This window comes from Cavia porcellus, unplaced genomic scaffold, assembly GCF_034190915.1.
Source record: "Cavia porcellus strain 051 isolate PalLab524CR breed Dunkin Hartley unplaced genomic scaffold, mCavPor4.1 scaffold_13, whole genome shotgun sequence".
Taxonomy (NCBI): Eukaryota; Metazoa; Chordata; class Mammalia; order Rodentia; family Caviidae; genus Cavia; species Cavia porcellus.
Window position 1 is genome coordinate 67,075,252 of NW_026947496.1, and position 22,954 is coordinate 67,098,205.

The following is a 22,954-nucleotide window of genomic DNA, read 5'->3' on the forward strand; positions in this document are numbered from 1 at the left end:
AAAATAAGATAAGACATGCCTGACCCAGACATATGGGGCCCTGGGATCAGCCTCAGGCTCCCTGCAGCGGCCCCTCCAGCTCTGTCTTCCCTACAGTTCAACACCTCCTCTGCAAGGCTGAGCAAGCAACAGGATACACCCTACCTTAAAATCTTTCTTCACATTGACACCAATGTAGTTCTCCCCTGGGATGATGAGGGCATATGGTTCTAAGAGAACCTGGAAGGGCTCTGCTGAGCCTTTCACTTCGACTTCCAAAACAATCAGGTCATCCGCAGAATATAAGTAGTCCGCCTGGTTCTCTACCTCTGAGCTGTAGACAAACCCACCGTGAGCTAGAAAGCAGCACATCCCTACATGTCTCTGGTTCTGTCACTTTTTTATCTTAAAAAGAAAAGACCTACAGTCTGTGATTCCCAAGCCCTCTACAATCAGAATCATCATCCAAAGCTACAATGCAGCCCCCAGCCTGGGATCTGTGCACCAGGCTGATAAGAGCTCCACCCTGAGATGAAGCAAAATATCGTTAGTATTCAACACCACCCAGGCAGCATGAACTCAGCTGTCCAAGTGAAGCAATGAGACTAAGGACAGCCCATGCTTCCTGGGGTGACCTATAGCTCTCCTAGAAAGTCCAGTCAACTCTATTCCCTGTAGGCTGAGCCAAAGCTGCAATAAGTTGCCAGAGTAAAAGTGCTAGAGGCTCCCAAAGCCTGGGGCAGCCAGGGTAATCGTCTACCCTGGACCTGGGATTTGCTACAGAAGCATCCCCAGCTGTCCACTCAAATCCAGGTCCAGGCCATACTCACCTTACAGGCTTGGGAATGTCTTCCAGCACCATCTGCAGAACACTATGGAAACCCCTCAGCTGCAAGACAAATACTGCACTGAAAACCGGCATGCACTCCAGCCAGGCTGCTGGAAATAACTGGCACTGGCACAGGAATCCCTCCTCCCTTTGGCCCTCCAAACAACTATGGAGCACTTTCTTGCCACCTCTTTCACACCTTGAGAAAGTGGGGCTGCTGCCAGGACAGAAGCCATGGGAAGCAGCCTTCTGGAGGGAAGGGAGACCCCTGAGGCTGTCACTGGTGTGGAGTCCCAAAGAGCACCATGCTTCTCTGGGTCCCAGTCTTGCTAACAAAGGCCCAGACTGGCCCTGTGCTAACCAGGCCGTTGGCAGCCTGAGCCTCATGCTGTCTAAAGACTGCTGTGGGATGAGTGAGGTGGTAATGTTCTCTGACACAACAGAACTGTGTAAGACACTAGGGCTGGGAGACAAGCCTGAGGTCCTGCTGCTGGGGCATATACAGAGGATCTGAACCAGAAAAATGAGTTTCATCATCCTGAACACCAGGCATATGCTCTGGGAGTGCTCCAGTGCCTTGTCAGGCCCAGCTGTGGCTTTAATGTCATTAAAGAACACAGACAGAGGGGCAAGATATCATGACCTGATCATATGTAGCTGACAACATGACCCCCTTTTAACCTCATAAGGAGAAAAGCTCAGGATAAACTCATGATCTGTGTGAGGGCCAAGAACCCCCTTTTCAGGCTTGATGGAGAAGGCAGTCTCCCTATCAGGGTGGTGCTTGATGCTGTTCAGGCTGTAGGTTTCTCCAGGCATTAGAGGCTTCAGGTTGGGCTTCATGATCTGCCAACGGAAGACCAGCTCCACATGTCTGTGGGAAAAACCATGTCAGTGGACAGCAGATCCAAAGCTATGTCCCAACTGTATCAGGTCATCTATATATACCTGGCCTGCCCTGTTCCAGGAGTATGCAGAAAAAAAGACAAAATTCCTTTCTAGGAATAGAAACTGTCAAGCTTCAAGTTCCTCCCATGGAGAAACATAGAAAGACCTGGGAAAGGGACTGCAGATGGGTCAGGGAGTGCAAACTAGAACCATGTGAAGAGCCCCCTCTTTTCCATCCACCACAGTGGAAGGCAGGAGTTGTAGTGAATCATGAGATATGGTCAACGCCAGAAGTTACGGTGTCCAGGGTTTGCCATATGCACCCCTCCCTGGACCCTGTTTCTAGCTATGCATTCCCAGGATAAGTGTACTTGGCTACCCATAAAGGCCTGTGACAATTCCATGGCAGTAGGAAGCACAGATGTTCCTGACAGGAAGCTGCAAATGCAGGAGGGATGACAGGCAAGTACCACTTGTCATGCTGGATCACAGAAGCCTGTGTAATGTCTGACAACAGGGAGAAGACCTACCTGGGAGGTCCCTGAGGTCACTCATGGTAGAATGATGGTGCTTAAAGGCTGGTCAAGAAGTAAATGACGGTGTGGGCTGAACCCACAGATCTAATCTCTCTGCCCCAGGATTGAGATGGCTTTGCCAGCATCAGGGCACTGATGCAATGTGACCTCTCTAGAGTACTGTTCCTAGCTCAGAATGGGTCAAAATGATTTAGAGCAATAGTGTGCAATCTCCAATGTGGCGGCCACTGGCTACATGTGATGACTGAGCTCTTAAAATGTGGTCAGTACCATTGAGAAAGTGTTTGTAAATTTATTTAATTTTTAGTGATTCAAGTTTAAATAGCCACATTTAGCTAGTGACCATCAAGACGGAGACTGTGAATGTAGATCCTTCCATCCAGTCTGGATCTATCAGGGGCCTAGAATGCCCCCTGACCTTGGATGGATGCTCCTATCTCACTGAGAACTCAGGACCAGGTGAGGCAGGAGAAGGGATGCATGTTGGGAGGATGTGCACAGGGGCCACTCACGTAGAGTTTCTGATAATCAGCTGTTTCCTCGATGTGGACTGAAGGTTTTCAGACTCAAATCGAATGAAGTACTGAGCTGTTAAGTCTGTGAGTTCTCCAGGGTCTGGCTGACTTTTTTCACCAGATACATAGATTAGATCCAAAGCAACGAGCTGCCCAGTTCCTGACAAAGTAATGCTGTGAAGTTAGTGAAATTTCACTAAACTGAAGTCAGGACTCTAGCTAAAGACTGCTAGGGGACCGATGCCATCATCCACATGCATCCCGCCTTGACCATAGTCCCCAGACATATACACAGAAAGGAAAGAGGGTCATTAGCACAACATTAACGTCCTCTCTTTCTCAGCCAGAAAGGAGATGACTCGGGGAACCTAGCACATATCAGGCATTCATTCAGTTTAATGCCTGCCAAGTGAAACAGGATGGACAAATGGAAGAAAAGAAAGAAAGAAGAGAAGGAGACAGGATAAGTGGGTGAGCATCTTGGGGCAATTCAGCAGGATGCACCTTCCAACTTTACAAAAACCTTGAGGTGCCTCTGGTGATTTATGTGAGTCACTGACAATTCCTCAAAGGAGTGCGAAGTGACTTTCAAAGTGAAACCAATGAAAGATTTCACTCCAAGTTTCCATCTTCCCTCATTGCAGGTCTTCTTAGATTGTCTTAGAGGCCACCCTGGCTTGGATCTGATCAAAGCAAGGGACTAAAAGCTACATTCTGGTGCCTGGAGGCTGCCACATGCCCAGTGTGCTCTCCAGACACTGCTGCCAGCCAAGCGCACCTGCAATCACCAGCTCCTTTATCTGGCAGTTGTCACACAGGATGATAAAGGTCTGCTCTGTCCTTCCCAGGCTCGTTGGTAAGAACAAAACCTAAAGGAGAGAAAGGGCGCCCTGTCACCCTCACTCAAGGGCCCCCACTCTCCTCCCCTTCCCCTCTTGTCAGACATGCACCCCTCTTTGCTTTCCACTGTTTCCTCCTCTCCTCTTCCTCCCTGCTACCCTAACCCGAAGACCATAAGGCAGGGAGTATGTCAAAAGGAAAGGGAAAGTTCAAGAAACAAATGACATGTAAGCTCATTTTTCATAAAAGAAATGTGAAAGCAGACCACCCAGAAGAACAGTTTTTCACTCATCATACTGGCAAAGAGCATAGAATTAGCTGTCATAAATGCAGTGATTGTGCTTTCTCTGTTTTTTTCCCCAAAAATTCTCCACCACTCTCAATTTTTTGGTAACCACTGTTCTACTTTTTGTTCTATGAGTTCTACTTTTTAAGATTCAACAGGTAAGTGAGATAATACAGCTTTTGTCTTTCTGCACCCAGATTACTTCGCTTAACATAACATCCTCCAGTTTCATCCATGTTGTTGCAAATGACACAATTTGCTTCATTATAAAGGCTGAACAGTATCCTACTGCATATCTATACCTCACACTTTCTTTATCCATTTATCCACTGGTGGACACTTAGTTGATTCCTTGTCTTGTCTGCTGTGAATAATGCTACAATGAACATGAATACAGATGTCTCTTTCCAATTTTATTTCCATTGTGTGTATATCCAGTGGTGGGATTGCTAGATCATATGGTAGTTCTAGTTTTAACTTTTTTGAGAAACCTCCACACTATTTTTTACAATGGCTGCACTAATTTACATTCCCACTAGCAGTGTACAAGTGTTCTCTTTTCTCCACATCTTCATCAATGCTTGTTACCTTTCATCTTTTTGATAATGGCTATCCTAATAGATAAGTGGTTTTACTTTGCTTTCATCTGGTAAGTGACATGGAACATGTTTTCATATGTATGTTGGCCCATCTCTATGTCTTCTTTTAAGAAATGTCTATATAGATCCTTTGTCCTTTTTAAAACCAGATTGCTTTCTTGAGATTGTATTGGCTGTATTTCTTACATACTTTGGATATTAACCCTTTATCAGCTGTAGGATTTACAAATGTTTTCTGTACCCCCAGATCATCTCTTTAATCTGCTGATTGTTTCCTTTTTTGTGTAGCCTTTTTGTAATTCCATTTCACTCTTGCTATCAATGTTTTGTTGTACTAGAGTTTTCTCCCTATTTTCTTCTAGTAGTTTTATAGTTTCAAGTGTTATATGTAACATTTTAATACATTTTTAATTGACTTTTGATGGTATGACATAACAGTCTAATTTCATTCTAATAAATGCATTTCTTCAAACTAATCTAAAGACGCAGGTTGGAAGTGGATTAAAGGAGATGGAGAGTGTAGATGTAATACAATTGGCCAAGAACTACTCATTGATAAAGTTGAGAAACAAGTATAAGAGTGACCATTAAACTAGTCTTTTTACTTTTGTGTATGCTTAAAAACACCGTGGTAGGGCCAGGGATATAGCTAAGCAGCACAGTGTCTGCCTGGCAAGCACAAGGTCCTGAGTTCAACTCCCGGTACAAAAAATAAATAAATAAAAATAAAAATAATTCATGGTAATCATTATTTTAGTTTTGATAACACATTGTATGGCAAGGGTGTAAGAAAACAGGCATCATTACATACTGTTAGAGGTATGAGCTGGTACAGTGCACATGGTGAAGATTTTAGCAACTTGTTTCACTGTTATGAAAGATGGACCCAAAATCCACAAATCGCTTCAGAGACAATTCTATGGCTAAACTTATACTTGGATAGAGTGATATATGTGTAAGTTATTTGCTGAAACAGTTGAAGATCAGAAAAGAAAATCTTCTGTCTTGGTTACTTCCTCACTGCTGGGTCAAAATACCCAGCACCCACAAGTCAAAGGAGAAAAGGTTTATTTTAGCTCAGAGTTTGTAGAAGTTTCGATCCATAGTCTTCTGACCCCAAGACAGGGCAGCGTAGCAGAAGAGAAACAGTTCATAGCATGACAGGCAGGAAGGCAGCAAGCAACAAGCCTAACTTCTTTCTCTCCCTTTATATTCCATCCAGCCTACAAGCCTATTAATTGGTGCTACCCACATCCAAGGTGGACCTTCCATTATCCATACCCAGAACTATGCTAAACCAATTTAGTTATCACACACCCTTAATCCCAGTATCACACACTCATGATTCAGCCTTCTGCCAAAAGCCCCACCTATGAAAGCATGAGGCTTTGAAGGGATATCTAGATATAAACTGTAACATCTTCATTCCTACCAGTAGGGGACTAATGAGCTAAATTATGGTTCATTCATGGTGGAATACTATGTAGTTGTAAAAACCAAGAGAATCATCTCTAAGACAGTGTTAAATGGGATACACACAGTGAAGAACAGAGTATAGTACAGATAACCCTACATGAAAGAAAAATGGAAAACAAGGAAAGAGAAACCCATGTGTGGTCACTTATTTAGCCTAAAATATCCTTGGAAGGGCCCAAAGAAAACTGGTCAGGGAGCAGGTGGAATGGGGCAGGAGAAGTAGAAAGGAAAGGAAGCACTTCTTTGCTTACCTATTTCCATCTTTTGGATTTCTAACGAGTTGAATTTATTTATTATTTGAAAATATGAATGAATTTTAAAACACAAGACCAATAACCAATAAACCAAATATCTACCAAATGCAAAGGGAAACCTCCCCAGTTCCCTCACTGCTTCCCAAGGAATTTTGTTGCTACTTTCTTTGTTTCTCAAGCTAACAATATGGATAAGCAACATTCTGACCTCATAATGGGAACTCTAACTTTGCCTGAATTTTGCTTTGTGAGAAAGGTCATAAGACAGTCAAATGAGATCACCCTGCAGAATGCAAGAGTATGTACCTATATAGAACCTACTAAAGCTGGGGCCTGGGATAGGATTAGATATTGGGTCATGAAAACACAGAAGCAAATGGTTTCACAAAGCAGCTATGGGGAGAGACATGAGCCATCACAAAAAGGAGGAAGTATATGCCAATGTGTAGCCACCTACCTCCAGGAATACAGAATCCCCTGGGGCCAGCTCAAACCTCGAAGGCATGATTCCAAAGGGAGGCCGCCCAACAAAGCCAGTGCTTGCAGCAGCCTTAAAGAGAAGCAGAAAATTATACAATGGAGTGCAAAACATCATAAGATCCAGGGCTCTAATTAAAATCTACTCTCCTCCAACTATCTTTTGCTATTTGAAGGATCTTAAGGATCACTGAGTTCCAAGTCAATGGAGAAACATCCAGCTCACTCACATCTGGCACACATTTACTTGACCTTTACCAAGCACCAGATAAGTCGTGAAGATTAAGGACAAGTAAGTCACGGGATACTAGCAGGAGGTGCAAAGAATACCAATGCAAAGTGCTTGAGACAAAAGCAAAATGCATGGGAAGACTCCCTCAAAGCACCACCTCCTTTTGCTCCTCAGCACCCGGGGAGAGTGGTGCTAATGCACGTCTGACTCTATTACCAGTGCACTCTTGGTTATAATGAATCATGAAGTTAGCTGCTACCTCATTAGCAGGGCTGCAGTCCCACTCCCTACAAAGAAGCCACTGAATATGCCAGAGACAAAAACTTAGCCCTACAAGACTCTGGCAGGTAACAGAAATGAGTGAAATGCATTTTTTAGATCATGTGGTCCTCTGAATCTATTATAAGCTCTCTGGACATAAAGTTTCAGAGGACTTCCCCCTACTGTAAGATAAATAACCATATATGCTGATGATCAATGGCGCCTGGCTGGGGCTGCCTGGCAGTGATAGAGCCCAGGCAATAGGACCAAACACAGGCCTTACATACCAGCCCCAGCTAAGGTCATAGTGAATCCTGGCCCAGGCCTACACAGCTTCCAGTTTTCCAGAGGCTGAAATTGCAGGTGTTTATGTGAAATCTTCCCACTTTAAACTTTGGTTCAAATTTGTTTGTAAGCACCATGCCAAATAAATACTGACAAAATTCAGCCAAAGAGCTGCTAATCTGTAGCCTCTGATATAATCAGACATTTGTTTTGATAGTGATATGCATGAGTGAGTGAAATCACATTCAAGTCTGGTCTTGAAGGGTAAGAGAGCTGATACACCTGCCTAGGGTCAAAAGATGTTAGGGGCAATTGCCAGAGTTATAGTCCTAGACCCCATATATATTCTATTCTCGCCAGGACCTGCAGTTGGATACAGAGCTAACAACATTCTCCTTTTCAGTTTCCAATCATGGAACTATCTAGCATCTCCCTCCAGGGGATCATTTCCTTTGATGGATTTGCTCTTTTTCCAGGAAGCAATGTATGATCACTCACCCTTAAACTTATCGGCGGCCAAATCTCTTTGGGCATAATGTAGAATTTGCCAGTGCTGAAGCCTACATTTTTGCAGATAAATTTGGTTACCTTTATTCCTCCAATGAGGCAGTAACCACAGTCCAACACCGGTGACACTATAGCCACAGAAAAAACATGTAAGAAGATTAACATGTCACCCAAGTTGCGTCCTGTTGTCACTATTACCCCGAAGTCTAGCCAGAGCTCAGAGTAGCTATGGCTCTAAGGGCGCCAGCTGAGCACCCAGAGCTGAGAGAATGAATGGGGACATCCTCTGACCCTTGTATACTTGGGCTCTGCCCAGACTGCTGCTAGGCCACAATGCAGTAGTTCCATGGGACTCCATCCACTTTTGGACAGAGCAGTGAGTCAGCAGCCATTGTGGACTCAGCCAAGACCAGCATGACCCCGGGGATTGTAGCAGAACTCAGGAGGGTCAGAGTCCCAGCTTCTGTCATGCTGAACTGAAGAGGCTCATCACTGAGGAAGCCTCACTGAAGCACTCTTCCAAGGGTACTATCCCCGCAGCCACAGAGGCAATATCTACCATGGGCTCCCCAGAGTGCCCAGGTATGTCTTCCTTGCTATTCAGAGGTGCCCACAAGCCAGCAATACTTGTGCTAGAGTTAGCTGGGCTGCAGCCTGCTCTCCTGCTCAATTCAGCCTGCACTGGGAACACCAAATACATAGGGGGAAATTAGGGTCTAACACTGAGAAAGGGTGCAGAAGCAGCCAGCAGGTTCCTCCTTAGGACCTTGACATCCCTGCCCAAAAGGGTCAAGCTCTCTGCTGCTAACCAAGAAGCCCTGAGAGGCAGGCAGTCCTTGTAGGGACTCTCTGACTCTGACTGCATGCCTGAGTAAGGTGTAACACAAACTCACAGGTCAGCACAGGAGGTGGTCTCCGGGCCTGCAAAGGGATCAGAAGCTTCTGGTCTGACTGGGTCTCGACTAAAATGAAATCATCAAAATCCCCAAGACAGTCAGGAATAAATTGGACAGTGTACTGGCAGGTCATTCCAGGAGCCACCATTCCACCTTTTCCTGGGAACATCCCTGTGCAGGACAAAAGCAGCCAATGAGAATGGAGATCAGTACCTGGGGGTTGTGGACACAGCTGCCTCAGCGGCAGGCACAACTGGAGCTGACTGCATAGATTAATGCCTCTGAACCAAAGTTAGGCAAACAGCAGACCCGTCAGGTCTGTCAGGGGTAGATGAACAGGGACTTTAGGAAAAGCATCCGGACCCAAGGGGAGTAAGATGGTCCACTTGGTCTGACTAGGTGGAGCCATGCATGGCCCTATGGCTTAGAATTTATTTCCTGGGCAGCACAGAGTCCTTTGAGATTTCTGAGCAGAGTGACAGTGGCTGGAGCTGCTCTTAAGACAACACACTAGCAGGGAAGCTGAAAGGAGCTGGAAGTGGCCGGAGACTGGCACCATCAAGTGAGTACAGGGGAGGACCAGACCAAGAGAAGGGACAACATGAAGAGGGAAACAGCAGAGCCAGTAGCTGGAGGAGGCGATCAGGACAGAGGAGCTGTCAAGTCGGAGGGACCTCACTGGAAGGAGGGTGGGTCCCCAGCAACTGGTAAGGAGGAAGAAGATGAGCTCAAGACATGGCAGCATCATCAGGGCTTCCTGGGTCAGTAACTGCAGCTAACCGCCCCCATAGTTTTGAGGCTGTCTAAGAAGCTATCTCCCTGAACTCACCCAGTCCCAGAGCGAAGTATGGTGTAGAAGGTGGGAGCACTCGCAGGTAGCGACTGGAGGCAGTGGTATTCTGTAGTGTGATTTTCATCTGTCCAAAAGGGAAAGGCGATTTCTCTTAGCAACATTTAAGGACATCTGGGCATGCTGGGCGTGGTAGCACACACCTGTAATTTCAGCACTCGGGAGAGGTTGAGGCAGGAGGATCACCCCAAGTTTGAAGCCAGCTTGAACTACACAGCAAGAACCCATTTCAAAACATAAAAACAAGAACACAGTGCTATGATGTCTAGCATTTACTTTAAGTAATGGGGGAAGAAGTATAAATAAAACATGCTGTACCCCTGGCAGTAAGCACTAAAGCTGTGTAATTAATGCTGGGAATATGGGGATTCATTATGCTCTCCTTTACTCTTGTTTACTTCAAGAAGTTTCCACAGTATAAACTAAAATACAAGGTAAAATAATGATGGGAATAGATCTGACCTATTCCTGGCCCGACTGCTTAACATAACTATAGTCCTTTCGTATCCAGGAGGGATTAGCTCCAGGACCCCAGAAAATTCCCCAAATCTATAGATGTTCAAGTCCCTTACAAAAAAAAAAAAAGTACAGTTCTACCATATAATCCATGCACATCCTCCCATATTTTAAATGATCTCTAAATTAATTACTTATAGTAGCTAATAGACGCAAGTGCTATAGAAATAGTTATTCTATTACACTGTTTGGGGGATTGTAAAGAAAAAAATCTGTATGTGTTCAGTACAGATGAACATTGTGAGCCTACCCAGGACATCAAGACTCCAGGTGAATCACCCTCAAGGTGAAAAGGTGGTTCCCACACATGCTTCCTTCAGGAGAAGTCCCACGCAGCAAGCTCAAGTTTTGTTTGGAATTTTTGTACTTTTTAAATATTTTCAATTTACTGCTGGTTGAATCCACAGATGTGGAACTTGCGAATAACAGAAGGCTGACCATACAGTTTACATAGCTTCGCCTCAGTGCCCCACTGGCTCTCACAATCAAGATGGGAGCTGCTTCTACCTAACAGCTGGAGAGCCTGAAGATGGAGAAAGACCCTTAGCGGCTGAGTTGGGATTTGAGTCCAGAACATCTGGCTCTAAAGTTCTGCCAACTTCACCTCGCTTACTGTCTTCTTCCCCACCTATGACGTCCAGCCTTCTTTGTGTAGGCCCAGACACTTCTGTAACAGCTGTGCTCTGCCACTCAACCTATTCAGTTCTGATTAAACGCCATCTTCTCTTCTCCCTGCGGTTCTCTAAAGGCAAGGCCTCGAGTTAACTCCACACCGTGTACCAGCAAAAAAAAGAAGTGCCCAGCAAAGGAGAGGAGTTCAAAGTATGTACACATCTTGGGCTTCTATTTTGTGAAATATACCAGAAATGTGTAACACAATAAAAGCCATGTTTCCATTACCTACCTTCAGAAATAAAATCTTATACATTTGAAGTCCTCTGCCAGCCACTCATTAGATAGTATCTATAAACTTGAAATATACCTTCATACTTTCCTCAGATACATACTTCTAAATAAGCATTTAAATATCTTTTTAAAAGCTTTTTACTATAGTGTTAGAGATTGAATTTGGGGACTTCTGCGTGCTAGACAAGTTCTATACCACTGAGCAAGACCCCAAAAACCTTAAATTTGTTTTTCCCATCACAACCTATTATACCAGACCAAAATTTAGAGAGTGCCATTTCATGGTTTTAAATTTCATTTCTCTGTTATTAATGATGGTGTGTATCTTTTTATATGTTTATTTGCCTTTTGGGTTATCTTTTCTTTTTTTTTTTTTAATTGCACATCACTCCTTTATTATAATGATCTGGAAAAAAGGACTTAATTAGTTACAGTTATGCTCAAAATGAGTACTGGCCCCATGTGGCAGGGCCAAGCCAACTGGAACATGATTCAGAAATTGGACATAGTGAGACACACTTAGACATGATCAAGAGGCATTTTCACTGCCACCGAAACAAGGCAGGGACCCTAAGATACACAGCAGGATGCCCTCCTACCCAGAGAGGCCAGAGTTTATCCTGTACTAGTGTGAGGAATGCCTTGTTTTCTGGTGATCACATGTGGACCTATTCAGCCGCCACTAGAAGCCCCAGGAGGGTTTTTGTTTAGACACCTAATTTTTGTTTTGTAGAAAAATTTAACACATAAACAGTTCAGGATTAATCCCAATTCTGGAGCCAGCTCCTCTAGGGTGAGTCAGGAAATCATTTTTGAATCCCAGGCAGGTTCCATTCTCTCCCACTGGAATGACCAAACTCGCTGACAGTGACCCCACTGTAGAAGAGTGCAGGGCTAGATTGTGGGAACACTGTGTGCTCGCCCGCCTCTCCTCACAAGTCAGGCCTTGGCATGGTCCATCTGTGTCTCCTGCTCAAGCAGGTCCTTAGTAAGCAAAGCAGAAGCATTAGGAAAAATCAGTTACTGCCTCTCAGCTCTCCTGGATAAGAAGAGCCTCCCCTGGGCTCAGACTGAGAACTTGTGTCCTAGAGCTACTATTCTTTTTTTTTTTTTTTTTTTTTTTTTTTTTTTTATTTAAAGAAAAGGAAACGAAAAAAGAAAAGAAAAAAAAATACATGGAGATTAAAGAATAAAAGGGTAGAAAAATAATACTAAATTACAGACAAACAAAAGGTAAGAAATTGCCAGTTGATAAGTTACAAATTGTCTTCTTCGAAATGGCTGTTTAGGTTATAGAATTAAAGTATTTAGAATGACATTCAAAAAAGTGACCCTACAAACCATTCTGCTCTATGGCCGAACAAAAGCTCTGTAATATGATTATCAGTCCCACCTATTTGTTTTACATCTCTAAGAGGATAAGGTTAACCATATCAAAACAGAACAGAACATTTAAAAAAAAAATAAAAAACAATTTAAAGAAATACAGATTTCAAAGCAAGTCCACTGGAGATCTACCTTATCTAACTGTCTCTAGCTTCTTACAGATAGTTGTCCCTAACTTCACCCACTTTCTATACTTATTGCATATTATAGAACTAATCAAATCATTACAGGATGATGGAGTCTTTTTAGGTCCTCAAGTTCCAAATTAGGGAAGACATTTCCAACTACCATCGCATCTCTCATTCTCTTTGTGATAGCCGTCCCCATCTCTGCATATGCTGAAGTTGAGCTGAAGAAACCAGTCCAGAGTCATTTTAATCAGCAAGCAATAGATTGCTAGAATTTATATTATAATGCTACAAAATAAGCCTCGGGTTTTTCAGGTCTCTTCCTCAGAGTATTTGTTCCTATCTTCTCTGTATTATAGGGAAAACCAATTCATAACAAGACAGCGAAACAATTTCCTAGATAAACATGCAATGGATAAGACTTACAAAACTATAATATAAATGATCTTCCGTAGCTACTATGTTTTCTCTTGTTATTTTCAATAGATTTGTCGACAACACTGGCTTATTATAGTTAAATATACTATCACCTATTTTTATAAAAACTTATCTTTGACTGCATTGTAGTATTTGAGAGCTGTTACTAATTCATACCAGTATGGATATCCTTTACATCCTGTCATGCTCAGAGTAGTTTCCTCTACTTTTAGGGTTGATTCTAACACGCATACGGATTTCAAATAGGATCAGTCAAGGCCAACCAATAGTCTTATGATTCAGATACAATTAAGATCAGTCATAGTAAGACAATGTAAGTAATACAGGATTTCAGCTTAAGTCAATAGGAAAGTAAGGATGGTTACCATGGTATAACCTGCTATTTTTGGTTCTAGAGGTCTGTGTCCTCAAATCTGATATGAGTGGACAGACCAGAACAAATTTAATTCAATCTAAATATGGCACTAGGACTACTGTGTCTTTTAAATCGTTATACACCATTAGCAATGACCTCTGCTTTTTTTTTTTTTTTAAATATAGTTTCAGAGCTGTCTCTACCAAAGACTAGCTTACCGTCTCTGCCTCATGTCTGCTACTCCACTTTTCTGCTATAATTTGTCCACCTTATTCCCTCATTCCATGGTCTGCCCCGTACACTGAGGCCTCTCTGCCACTGTAGCTGTAATCCTGATATTTCTTCCTCTCTTTCTCTGTAATGTCCTTCAGCGCTCTCTGTAGGGTTGGATTGGTGGCCACGAACTCCCACAGTTCCTCCTTGTCTTGAAAGTATCTTATTTCTTCATTAATTTTTAGGGAGAGTTTTGATGGATATATGAACTTAGGTTGCATATTTTTTTCCTTCAGGACTTGGAATATTTCTCCCCACTCCCTTCTTGACTTAAGAGTTTGTGTTGATAAGTCTGCCGTTATTTTGATAGATTTCCCGTTATAGGTAACCTGCATCTTTTCTCTGGCTGCTTTTAATATTCTGTTTTTTTGGTGGATTTCTGGGATCTCGATTATTATATGCCTAGGCGTAGATCTGTTTTGGTTGTAGGTAGCTGGCGTTCTGTATGCTTCTTTTATCTGGATATCATTTCTTTTTGCTATACATGGGAAATTTTGCTTTAATATCTCTGTGAATATTTTTTGTATTTCATTTTTGGATGTTCCTGCTTCCTCACTCACATTCTTTATTCTTAGGTTATGCATCTTTTTATCATCTTCCAGTTTTAGAATTGCTTCTTTCTGGTTCCTTGTTATTTTTAAGAGGCTTTTTCTTTCACGTTCATAAGCCCTAAATCTCTCTTCAAGTTTCAGAAGGTTGTCTTTAGTTTCTGTCAAGGCATTTTGCCAATATTCAATGGAGTTTTTAATTTCCTGATTTTCTCTTTGGATCTGTTTCATGTATTCTAAGTTATGCTTAAATTCTTCAGATGCTTCTCTTTCTTTTCTGATTTCCTCAGTTCTTCCATCTGTGTTCTCTTGGGCAGGGCTTGTCATTTCTTTAATTAATCTCTTTATATCTTGCCTCACTTGGATCAGGAGTACATCTTTAAATTCCTCTATGAGATCATGTAAATACTTTTTAATTTCGGCTGATGCTGAGTCGAGCAATGGATGGTTACTGTGCTTGTTCTCTTCAGTGTTTAGTTCTCTTGGGTTTAATTTCTCCTGTTGAACAGCTGGAGATTTTTTTTTATTTTTATCTCTTGTCATGTTTCTGGTTTCTTTCAGACTGTCCTGGAGTTCTCTGGCCCTCTCCGAATTGCTTAGGGCCTTTCAGAAGCGTGCCGGCTTGAGTTTTTGCTGTCCTCCCCAATTTGCTGTTATCTGGGGTAGGCTGGGATGCAGGGGCGGTACAGTCTAGTCTCTAGCCTCTGTGTCAGTTAGTTCATAAATTAGGCTGTACTTTCTGGTTGTCACTGAGTTGTGACCATTCTGCATCCGCCCATTGGGCCCCAAGCAGAGGCCTGATCTAGCCCCAACAGCTCCTGCCAGTTCTCCCTGAATCAGAAGCAGCTGGGTAATGGCACAGGATTCTGCCCAGGTCCCAGCCGTTCTCTTCCAAACCTCTCTGTGATAGGAGCTCTAGAAAAGCAGATCTGCCCAAAACCAAGATGGCTCCCACTAAGTTCTCCGTGCGGAGCTGAAGCCAGCAAGCAATCAGACTCTGCCAGGACTCAAGATGTCTTCCACCAGCCCTCCCTACAGGGGGTCCTGGTGATGTCACCAAGCTGCGATTTCTGCCGCCAGGCTAATATGTCTGCACCAGATTCTGTGTTATTGATTTCCCTGTGGTGGCGGGCCAGCTGTTCTCTGGCCAAACCCAGCTGCCGCGGGGTTTTCTATACTCACCAGAGTCCGGTGCAAGTCCCCGCTCCGGGACCGCCACACACCAAGCCGTCCACTTTTCCCCACCTCGCGGCTCAGCGCTGACTGGTCAGATTTCTGTGCACCGTTTAGATTCGAAACGCCAGAGCTCTGTACATCTGCTCTGGTGCAGCGGTGCAGAACTGGCTGCCGCCTGGAGTCTCGATCTGGGTCTCAGTTTCCGCAGTCCCCAAAAGCAACTCAGCTTTTCGTGTTGGGTCCACGAGTCTGTTCGTTGATTTAAGGGCACGGGATTTGCAGCCTCCGGTCTCAGCACGACTTTAAATCCTCCAGCTGTACTGTCTTGGTTGATAAGAATCGCTATGGATTTGTCTGGTCCTCTCCATGCTGTCTTTTTTTTTTTTTTTTTTTTTTAGCTTTGAGTTTGAATTCTCTGGAGAGATTCTTCGCTCGATCCCCTAGCACGCCGCCATTTTCTCTCTCCCAGCACCGGGTTATCTTTTCTATAAGTTTCTGTTCACATCCTCTTACCATTCGCTACTATATAGTTCACCTTCTTATTAGTTTGTAAGAGTTCTTTATGTATGCTGATACTAAATTTTTTTGACAGAGGGCCTTGCTATATATAGTTCAGGTTGGCCTTGAACTCATGGCAGTCCTCCTGCCTCAGCCTCCTGAGCGCTAGGATTACAGGCATGTGGCACCACATCTGGCTGATATTAATTCTTTATGAGGTAGACATTATAAATACCTCCAGTCTATAAATCTGTATTATCTTTTGATATACAGTTTCTAAAAATATTTGATTTCATTGGTGCTCAACTCAGTCTCTCATGTAAGCTACACATACACACTACCTCTGAGCTAGTCTACCCAGGCCATTCTAACATTTTTATGTAAAATGTGTCAACCATTTATAGTTTGCTCTTCAGTCTTAAAAATCTTTCCACACTTCCTGTACATTGTTTGTTTGTTTGTTTGTTTGTTTGTTTGTTCTTCTAATCATGTTGTTCTTTTACCTTGAGATCTTTCTGGCAATTATCTGGTTGGAGTATAAAGTATCTTCTATGTGGCAGGAGATTAAATAATTTTCTGTCTTCAGTTCTGCACATACCCATGGACCAGCCCTAGAAGAGCATGTACTGATAGCCACTGTTGGCATTATATTTTGATATGCTCCAGGAAGTGGCTGCTCCTCGTGCCAGCTGAGGCATGCCTGGTTTCCAACCATACAAGGAAAACCTTTAGCTAACAAAAGGTAATAGACAAGAGTTGTAAGCTTATTAGAGGATGTTTCACAAGATGAAACAATCAATTGCACTTAATGGTGGTCAGTTCAATAATACTCTCTCATGCCAGCTCTTTCTCCTTCCACCTCTTTTCCTTCCTGCCTTGCCCAAACTGGAAAGGACAGGAAATGATCTTACTATCTCAGGCTCTGCTTTATGGAGACTGGACGGTGGTAGTCAGTACCACGAGGATCCTAAACCAGAGACTGTCAGGATGAGATCTGAGAGTTTACTTACTTTCCAGTGTGGTGCAAATAAAGAACTCCAGCAGGCAGAAATCAGACCTTGGTATGGTGGCATCACAATTATTAGTGCTTCCACCCGAGTCAGGTGGACTGAGGTGAAGGCAGACAGTCAGGCAGTGACACATGATGACCTGGGTGGCTGCCAGGTCTGAGACAGTGGTAATTAGGAGTGTGGGGAAGACTGCCTGGCTTTCAACAGCCCTGGAAGCCTTGGAAGGGACAATCACAGATTAGGGCAGCCAACTGCCATCTCAGCCCCAATTACACCCCCATCCCTCCCCTTGCCAGGAGAAGACATTCCTAGAATTCCTGAGTTACTCATGAGGCTGCATCAGTATTGTTTTTAATTCCTGCTTGATTTGGTTTCCTGATTTTTACTTAATATTCCTGCATCTATGTCCTTAAGTAAGACTGACTCCTGGTTTTTAATTTACTGTGAGGGTAACATCAGAAGAGTAATGAGGATGGCTCCCTCTTTTTCCACTCTCTGTAACAATTTACATTAAAAAGATTAGCTTGAATGTTTGGTAGTATGCACCTATAAAATTATTCTATGCCTACCGTTTTAGGTTTTGGTTTTTGTGAAAGGTTCTTTACAAGTTATTTTCATCATAGTCAAACAGCCTCAGAGTTTAAAAAGGCAGAGGATTGTATACTATTTTGAAAAGAGAAATCCTTCTCTTTCTGCTAGACTCCACCTCCCACTCTCCAAGGACATTCTTTCTCCCTTATTTTGGCTATTTACTTCCATATCTCCAGATAACACACTACTTTTATTTCTTAAATCTTAACACTAATTATGAATAGAGAATATGGATGTTCTGTCTTCCCTCACCCATATCGAATTCAACCTATAACACTATCCTCCCTATCTGTCATATTCCTGGCTAGATCAAGAATTAACATTTACACTAGTGCTGCTATGTCAGTTGACCAGAAGATTTTTGTCTATCTTGAGGCTATTGATCAACTAATTATTCTACTTGCTGTGTACTTAAAAATAATTCAGTCCTCCACTAATCTATAAATTTCTTCCCCCGGCATCCAAATGTATCAGGGAATCTTATCAAGGCCACCTGTATGAATTAATCTCTCCTAGAGCCTTGTGATACTTTATAATCTTGGCTAGTGGTCTGCTACACCAGCTAATAAACTATCAAGTAAGACAAAGCATGCAGTAGTTCTAAGACACGTCCGTACGTTCTGTGACACTTCTCCCATATGTCAAAAGTAGATGATGCTTAGGTATCACCCTCTTGAATCTGGGCCAAATCTAGTGACTTGCTCTATCTGAACTTCTGACACAAAGAATCTGTATGCATGACAAAATGATAGCAAAGCTTCAGAGAAATTCATTTTCCAGCAACAGTAACCACAAAATCCCTTAACAAGTATTAACCTGTGGCTTCTTTCACCACTGTGTGTAGTGGTGAAATCTCTTATTTCCACACTTAGTGTCTTTTTTTTGTTTGTTTGTTTACTCATGTCTACTCAGGGAGAGTGTTGCCTGGGAGCTTCTTGAGAAAGCACTCATGGTACATAAATTTTTTAAGACTGAAAATGTAACATCTTCTAATCTTGGCTAGGTGCTTAAACTTTACAGTTTAGCTGGTTAACAACTGCTATGTACACAGCCCAAAAGACAAAAGGTAAATTTCCAGGAGGTCTCACTACATGTAGTTCAAATTCTGTAATAAACTATGGCACTTTCCAGATTGTACTTCCCAAAAATGGCCACAGTAATATGTCTGATCAAGCATACTCTTATAGAGCCATGGCATGTTCAGTCAGTGGAGGTGTGTGTGTCCCTCCATTCTGCCTTCCGTTTTGGAGAGGCTTGTGCTGAGGAAACCAATGACTATATTCAGAGGAAGCCGAAACTGACCAACGTGGATAAGCATAAGGGAGAGGCCTGCAGGGAGGCTGAGGTCTGAACTGAAAGCTGGCATCAACTTCAAGACACAGGAGCAAATGTGACATCTACCCCACCTCCACTCCACGCCACACTCACCCCATCTTCTCTCTGAGGCCCCAGGTACTACAGGGCAGAGATGAATTATCCCTGAGGTGTCCTATCACTTAGAAAACAGATGGTTACCTGATACCACTAAGGCTTCAATCAACTTATTGCCTGGTTACAGAAACTGGAACACTGAATATATGAAAAGAGACACTAACGAAAACTGCTCTTAAAACCATGTGGTAGGGGCTGGGGGTTTTGCTCAGCGACATAAGCACCTGCCTTGCAAGCAGGTGGTCGTGAGTTCGATCCCCAGTACCAATAAAAATGAAAAAAAAAAAAACCCTGTGGTAAAGGATCATGTCAAGTACCATTTTGTTTGGTTTTTTTCCAGTCAAGTATTCTTAATCACAAATAATGTTTTTAAGTATCAGAATATAAGACATCAGGAATATATGCCTCCCAGTGTATAAGTGCTTAGTGTCCTACAACTGGACATCCAGTCACTCTGGAAAGTTATCCCTTATGCGTGCCAAAATGTCCCAGACACAAAAACTTCTAGAAAAGCACTGTATTCCAAGATTCTTTTGATGACTCTGGGAGAAGGGAGGAACAAGCATGAAATAGAAGAAAGTCTGTAGAATTGCAATTGTAATTAGAGTTATCATACAAAAATCATGAAAAAATCTGGAAGCATTTACACCCCAGTGACCAGACTAAGTGCTTAGCTCTTAGTTTCAAAACTCCATACCCTATTAAAAGAAACCAGGACATCTAAAAACTGAGTCCAGAACTAGAAGAAAAAAAGTATGTAGGGTAAACCTGGAACATCTCATAATGACCAGAATCTGAGTAAGCACTGAAGCAATCTAGGTCATATTATAGAACACGGAGACAACTCCTGAGGATCCCACTGGGCAAATCTAAGATTCTTACAGAATCAAAATGAAATGCCTTAGTTTAGGGTAGACTAATCATTTCCTTATCAAGAGTTGTGGGGAGACCTTTGAGTGACTCCGCTTGAATGCAGAACAACTGCTGCAACTTTGATTATAAGGAGACTTACTTCCTTATACTGCTGGTACAGAGCTGGCTATGGTATTTCTTTCTCTCTTCAGTTGGCTCTAAGCATTATAAATACGGACAGTCAAGTACTAGTATGTAATCTTTAAGGCCATCAGACAGTCTCCTGTTTCCTGCACAGTGTTCTCTATAGAAGGTATGGGCACAGTGGGATGGTAGAGCCAGTCAGCTCCAGGAATGTCAGCTGGCTATAAGCCTGAACGTAAAGAGGTGATATGTGCACTCCCCAGGGCACAGAAGTTTACATATCAGAAACTGAAGCAACAGCTTCCTAAAACAATTCAGTTGCTATCTTAATTGAATTACACAAATTGATCCTTCTACATATCCTTATCTCTGCATTTTTTAAATTTTATTTAAAAGGAAAAAGAGAAAAAACAAAACAAAATGAAGTGGTGTAAGGGTACAAGTAATACAGAACTACAAAAAAAAAAAACAGTAAGAAATCACCAGTTAATAGATTACACATCATCATCTTAGAGATAGTTGCTCAAGTATCAAAGCATACAAAGTGGACATTCAAACAGTGAGACTGCAAACAGTTGTGTTCAATGATCCAACCAAAAACATTAATATGGTCAGCTATTTAACACCCCTAAACACACTTGCGGTTGTATCCTTTAGAGCACTTTTTTTTCCCTCTCTTTTTTTACAACAAAATTTACACATTTTGGGTTTTATTACTCCTTACTTCTTATTACTTTCTTTTTATCTCTGCATATTGCAAAGGTGCTTTTCTCCCTACCTGACTAGTCAGCTTAAGTTACTCACGTAAGTCCTGCCATCCTCACTGTCACTCATCCTCCAGTGACCCCCTTCTTCACAAGATAATGAATTCTGGGACAGGCCTAGGATCAAGGCTTTTGTCCACACATCCTCATTGGGATTGGATTTAGGACACTTTGGCTGCCCTTAACTTGGAATATGTCTTGGTGTCTTTCCTCTCATCATGGATTGCATTAGAGGTGGTAGATTGTAACTGACTTGCTGGGATTCCAATAATGTCTCAATGGGATTATAAATATAACTTTCTGGATTATGAGGAAGACTGAAAAAAGGATTACAATACTTGGATAACTACACTCAATATTTGGGATTACAATACAGAGTGATTCTAAGCAGTGCACACGTCCTTGAATACTGATCAACAAAATGAAGTCTATACATTGTATAAATCTACACTTTGAAAAGGATAAAATAATCGATTATTTAAGGGGGCAAGACACAAGTACCTAACTAAAACTGATGAACTGATTGTCAAGATGTATCCTCTTGATTAGACCTACACTAACCAAAAAAATTGTCTATGAAATAGGTCCAAATATTTCTAATATTTATCATTGCCCTTGTATATTTTGTCCTCCTCTACTGTTTGACATTCAGAAATTTCTGTACAGTCCATGCTAAAGTGACACCCAAGAATAGCATCGCATTGGACACTATAGCCCCTATTGTTAAATCTTCTCCTTCTTAGTCTCCTCCAATCTGTGACAATTCTTTCCTCAGTTTTTTTTCATTGTCTAAGACCTGAAGACCTTTAAAGAGTGCTGGAGAGGTTTTGCTTTTTGTTTTTTTGGTTTTTGGTTTGTCATATGTTCTTCAATTCTTACAGTTAAATTGAAGTTGTATGTTCTTGGAAAGAATACCATAGAGGTGATATCCTCTTCTCACTACGTCATGTTAGGAGTTTATAGGGTTGATGTGTCTTATTAGTCGTGATTTTAACTTTAATCACTTGTTTAAAGTAACTGCTTAAACTTTACAGTCTAGCCAGGGTTCCCTATTGTACAGTTATTTTTCTTTTTGTAATTACTAAATATTTGAGGGTAGACTATATAATTATGTGTTTCTGCTGAAATTTGTAGCCCTAATTTTAGCATCCATTGGAACATTCTTGCCAGAAGAAGTTATTGCTGTGGAAACCAATAGTGATTTATACATTTCTGTTTTCTTTATTAATTAGAATTCTTCTGAAACAAAGACAATCCCTCCCCCCAATTTACTTTCTTACTCATGCATTTACTTATACCAATGAACTTATACCAATCCATGAACTCATGGATATTTCTTTGGGTTATAATCCAATGTCATAATTATTTATCCTGTGTTTGAGTTGTTCCAGCTTTGGACACTGGAACTCTGTCCTTCTGCAATGCACCCAACCATCCACCTCTTTTCGTTAGTACTTCCTGCCTTCCAGCACCACAAGATACTGTTAAATTCAAAGAACAAACAAAGTATTTTCTTTCATGTCCAGGATCTAGAACTAACACATATGTCTGCTTTTGCTATGTGTAACTGAGAGGTTTCAAAATATTATGTATACACATGCTCTCTTGACAGTGTAAAGCACAATCCACCTGTGTGTGTGTGTGTGTGTGTGTGTGTGTGTGTGTGTGTGTGTAAGTATGTGTGTGTTATGTGAGGACAATGCTGTTATTAAATCCATTTGCCATTACGGCTGTTAAAATTGATCTTCACCTGATTCCCCACGATGGTGGGAAGCCAGTATAAGAAAAAAGCTGGGGAAAGGCTTAAGGAAATCACTCTTGGAGAAACCTCTGTATATACTCTTTAAGAGGCAGAAGAAAGTAAGGAGGGATGATATTAATATATGATTATGGCTCCAAAAGGGAGAAAAAGGAAGAATCAAAATGATAAACTACTATGTAAAGGGAAAAGGAGACAAGAGGAGGCATTTGAGGAAAAGTTTTTTTTTAAATAGAAAATCACAGCTAGGGGCTGGGGATTTAGCTCAGCGGCATAAGCGCCTGCCTTGCAAGCAGGCAGTCGTGAGTTCGATCCCTGGTACCGATGAAAATGAAAAAGACAAAAAAAAAAAAAAAGAAAATCACAGCTAATAAATGTAGATGAAATACTAGAAATACCATTTGCAACCTCCAAATTTTAAAAAATAGTTATAAGCAACAATCATCTAAGACTGCTACACATTAAATGA

At 42.0% G+C, this 22,954-nt stretch overlaps 1 protein-coding gene across 17 annotated transcripts in view; it reads right to left on the minus strand.

Annotated features, from left to right (window-relative positions):
* Positions 1-22,954, minus strand: part of Dlec1 (DLEC1 cilia and flagella associated protein) — a 109,975-nt gene that overhangs the window by 52,329 nt on the left and 34,692 nt on the right. For all 17 annotated transcript variants that reach the window (XR_010051300.1, XR_010051302.1, XR_010051301.1 and 14 more), the window contains 9 exons: positions 9,690-9,777; positions 8,858-9,031; positions 7,956-8,092; positions 6,660-6,752; positions 3,526-3,616; positions 2,745-2,907; positions 1,490-1,682; positions 810-868; positions 145-313 (listed from right to left, as the gene is read on the minus strand). Coding sequence is in view for 14 of the 17 variants with exons in the window: in XM_063260327.1 (XP_063116397.1) it covers positions 145-313; positions 810-868; positions 1,490-1,682; positions 2,745-2,907; positions 3,526-3,616; positions 6,660-6,752; positions 7,956-8,092; positions 8,858-9,031; positions 9,690-9,777 (1,167 nt within the window). In the remaining 3 variants the exon portion in view is untranslated. The remainder of the gene's footprint in view (positions 1-144; positions 314-809; positions 869-1,489; positions 1,683-2,744; positions 2,908-3,525; positions 3,617-6,659; positions 6,753-7,955; positions 8,093-8,857; positions 9,032-9,689; positions 9,778-22,954) is intronic.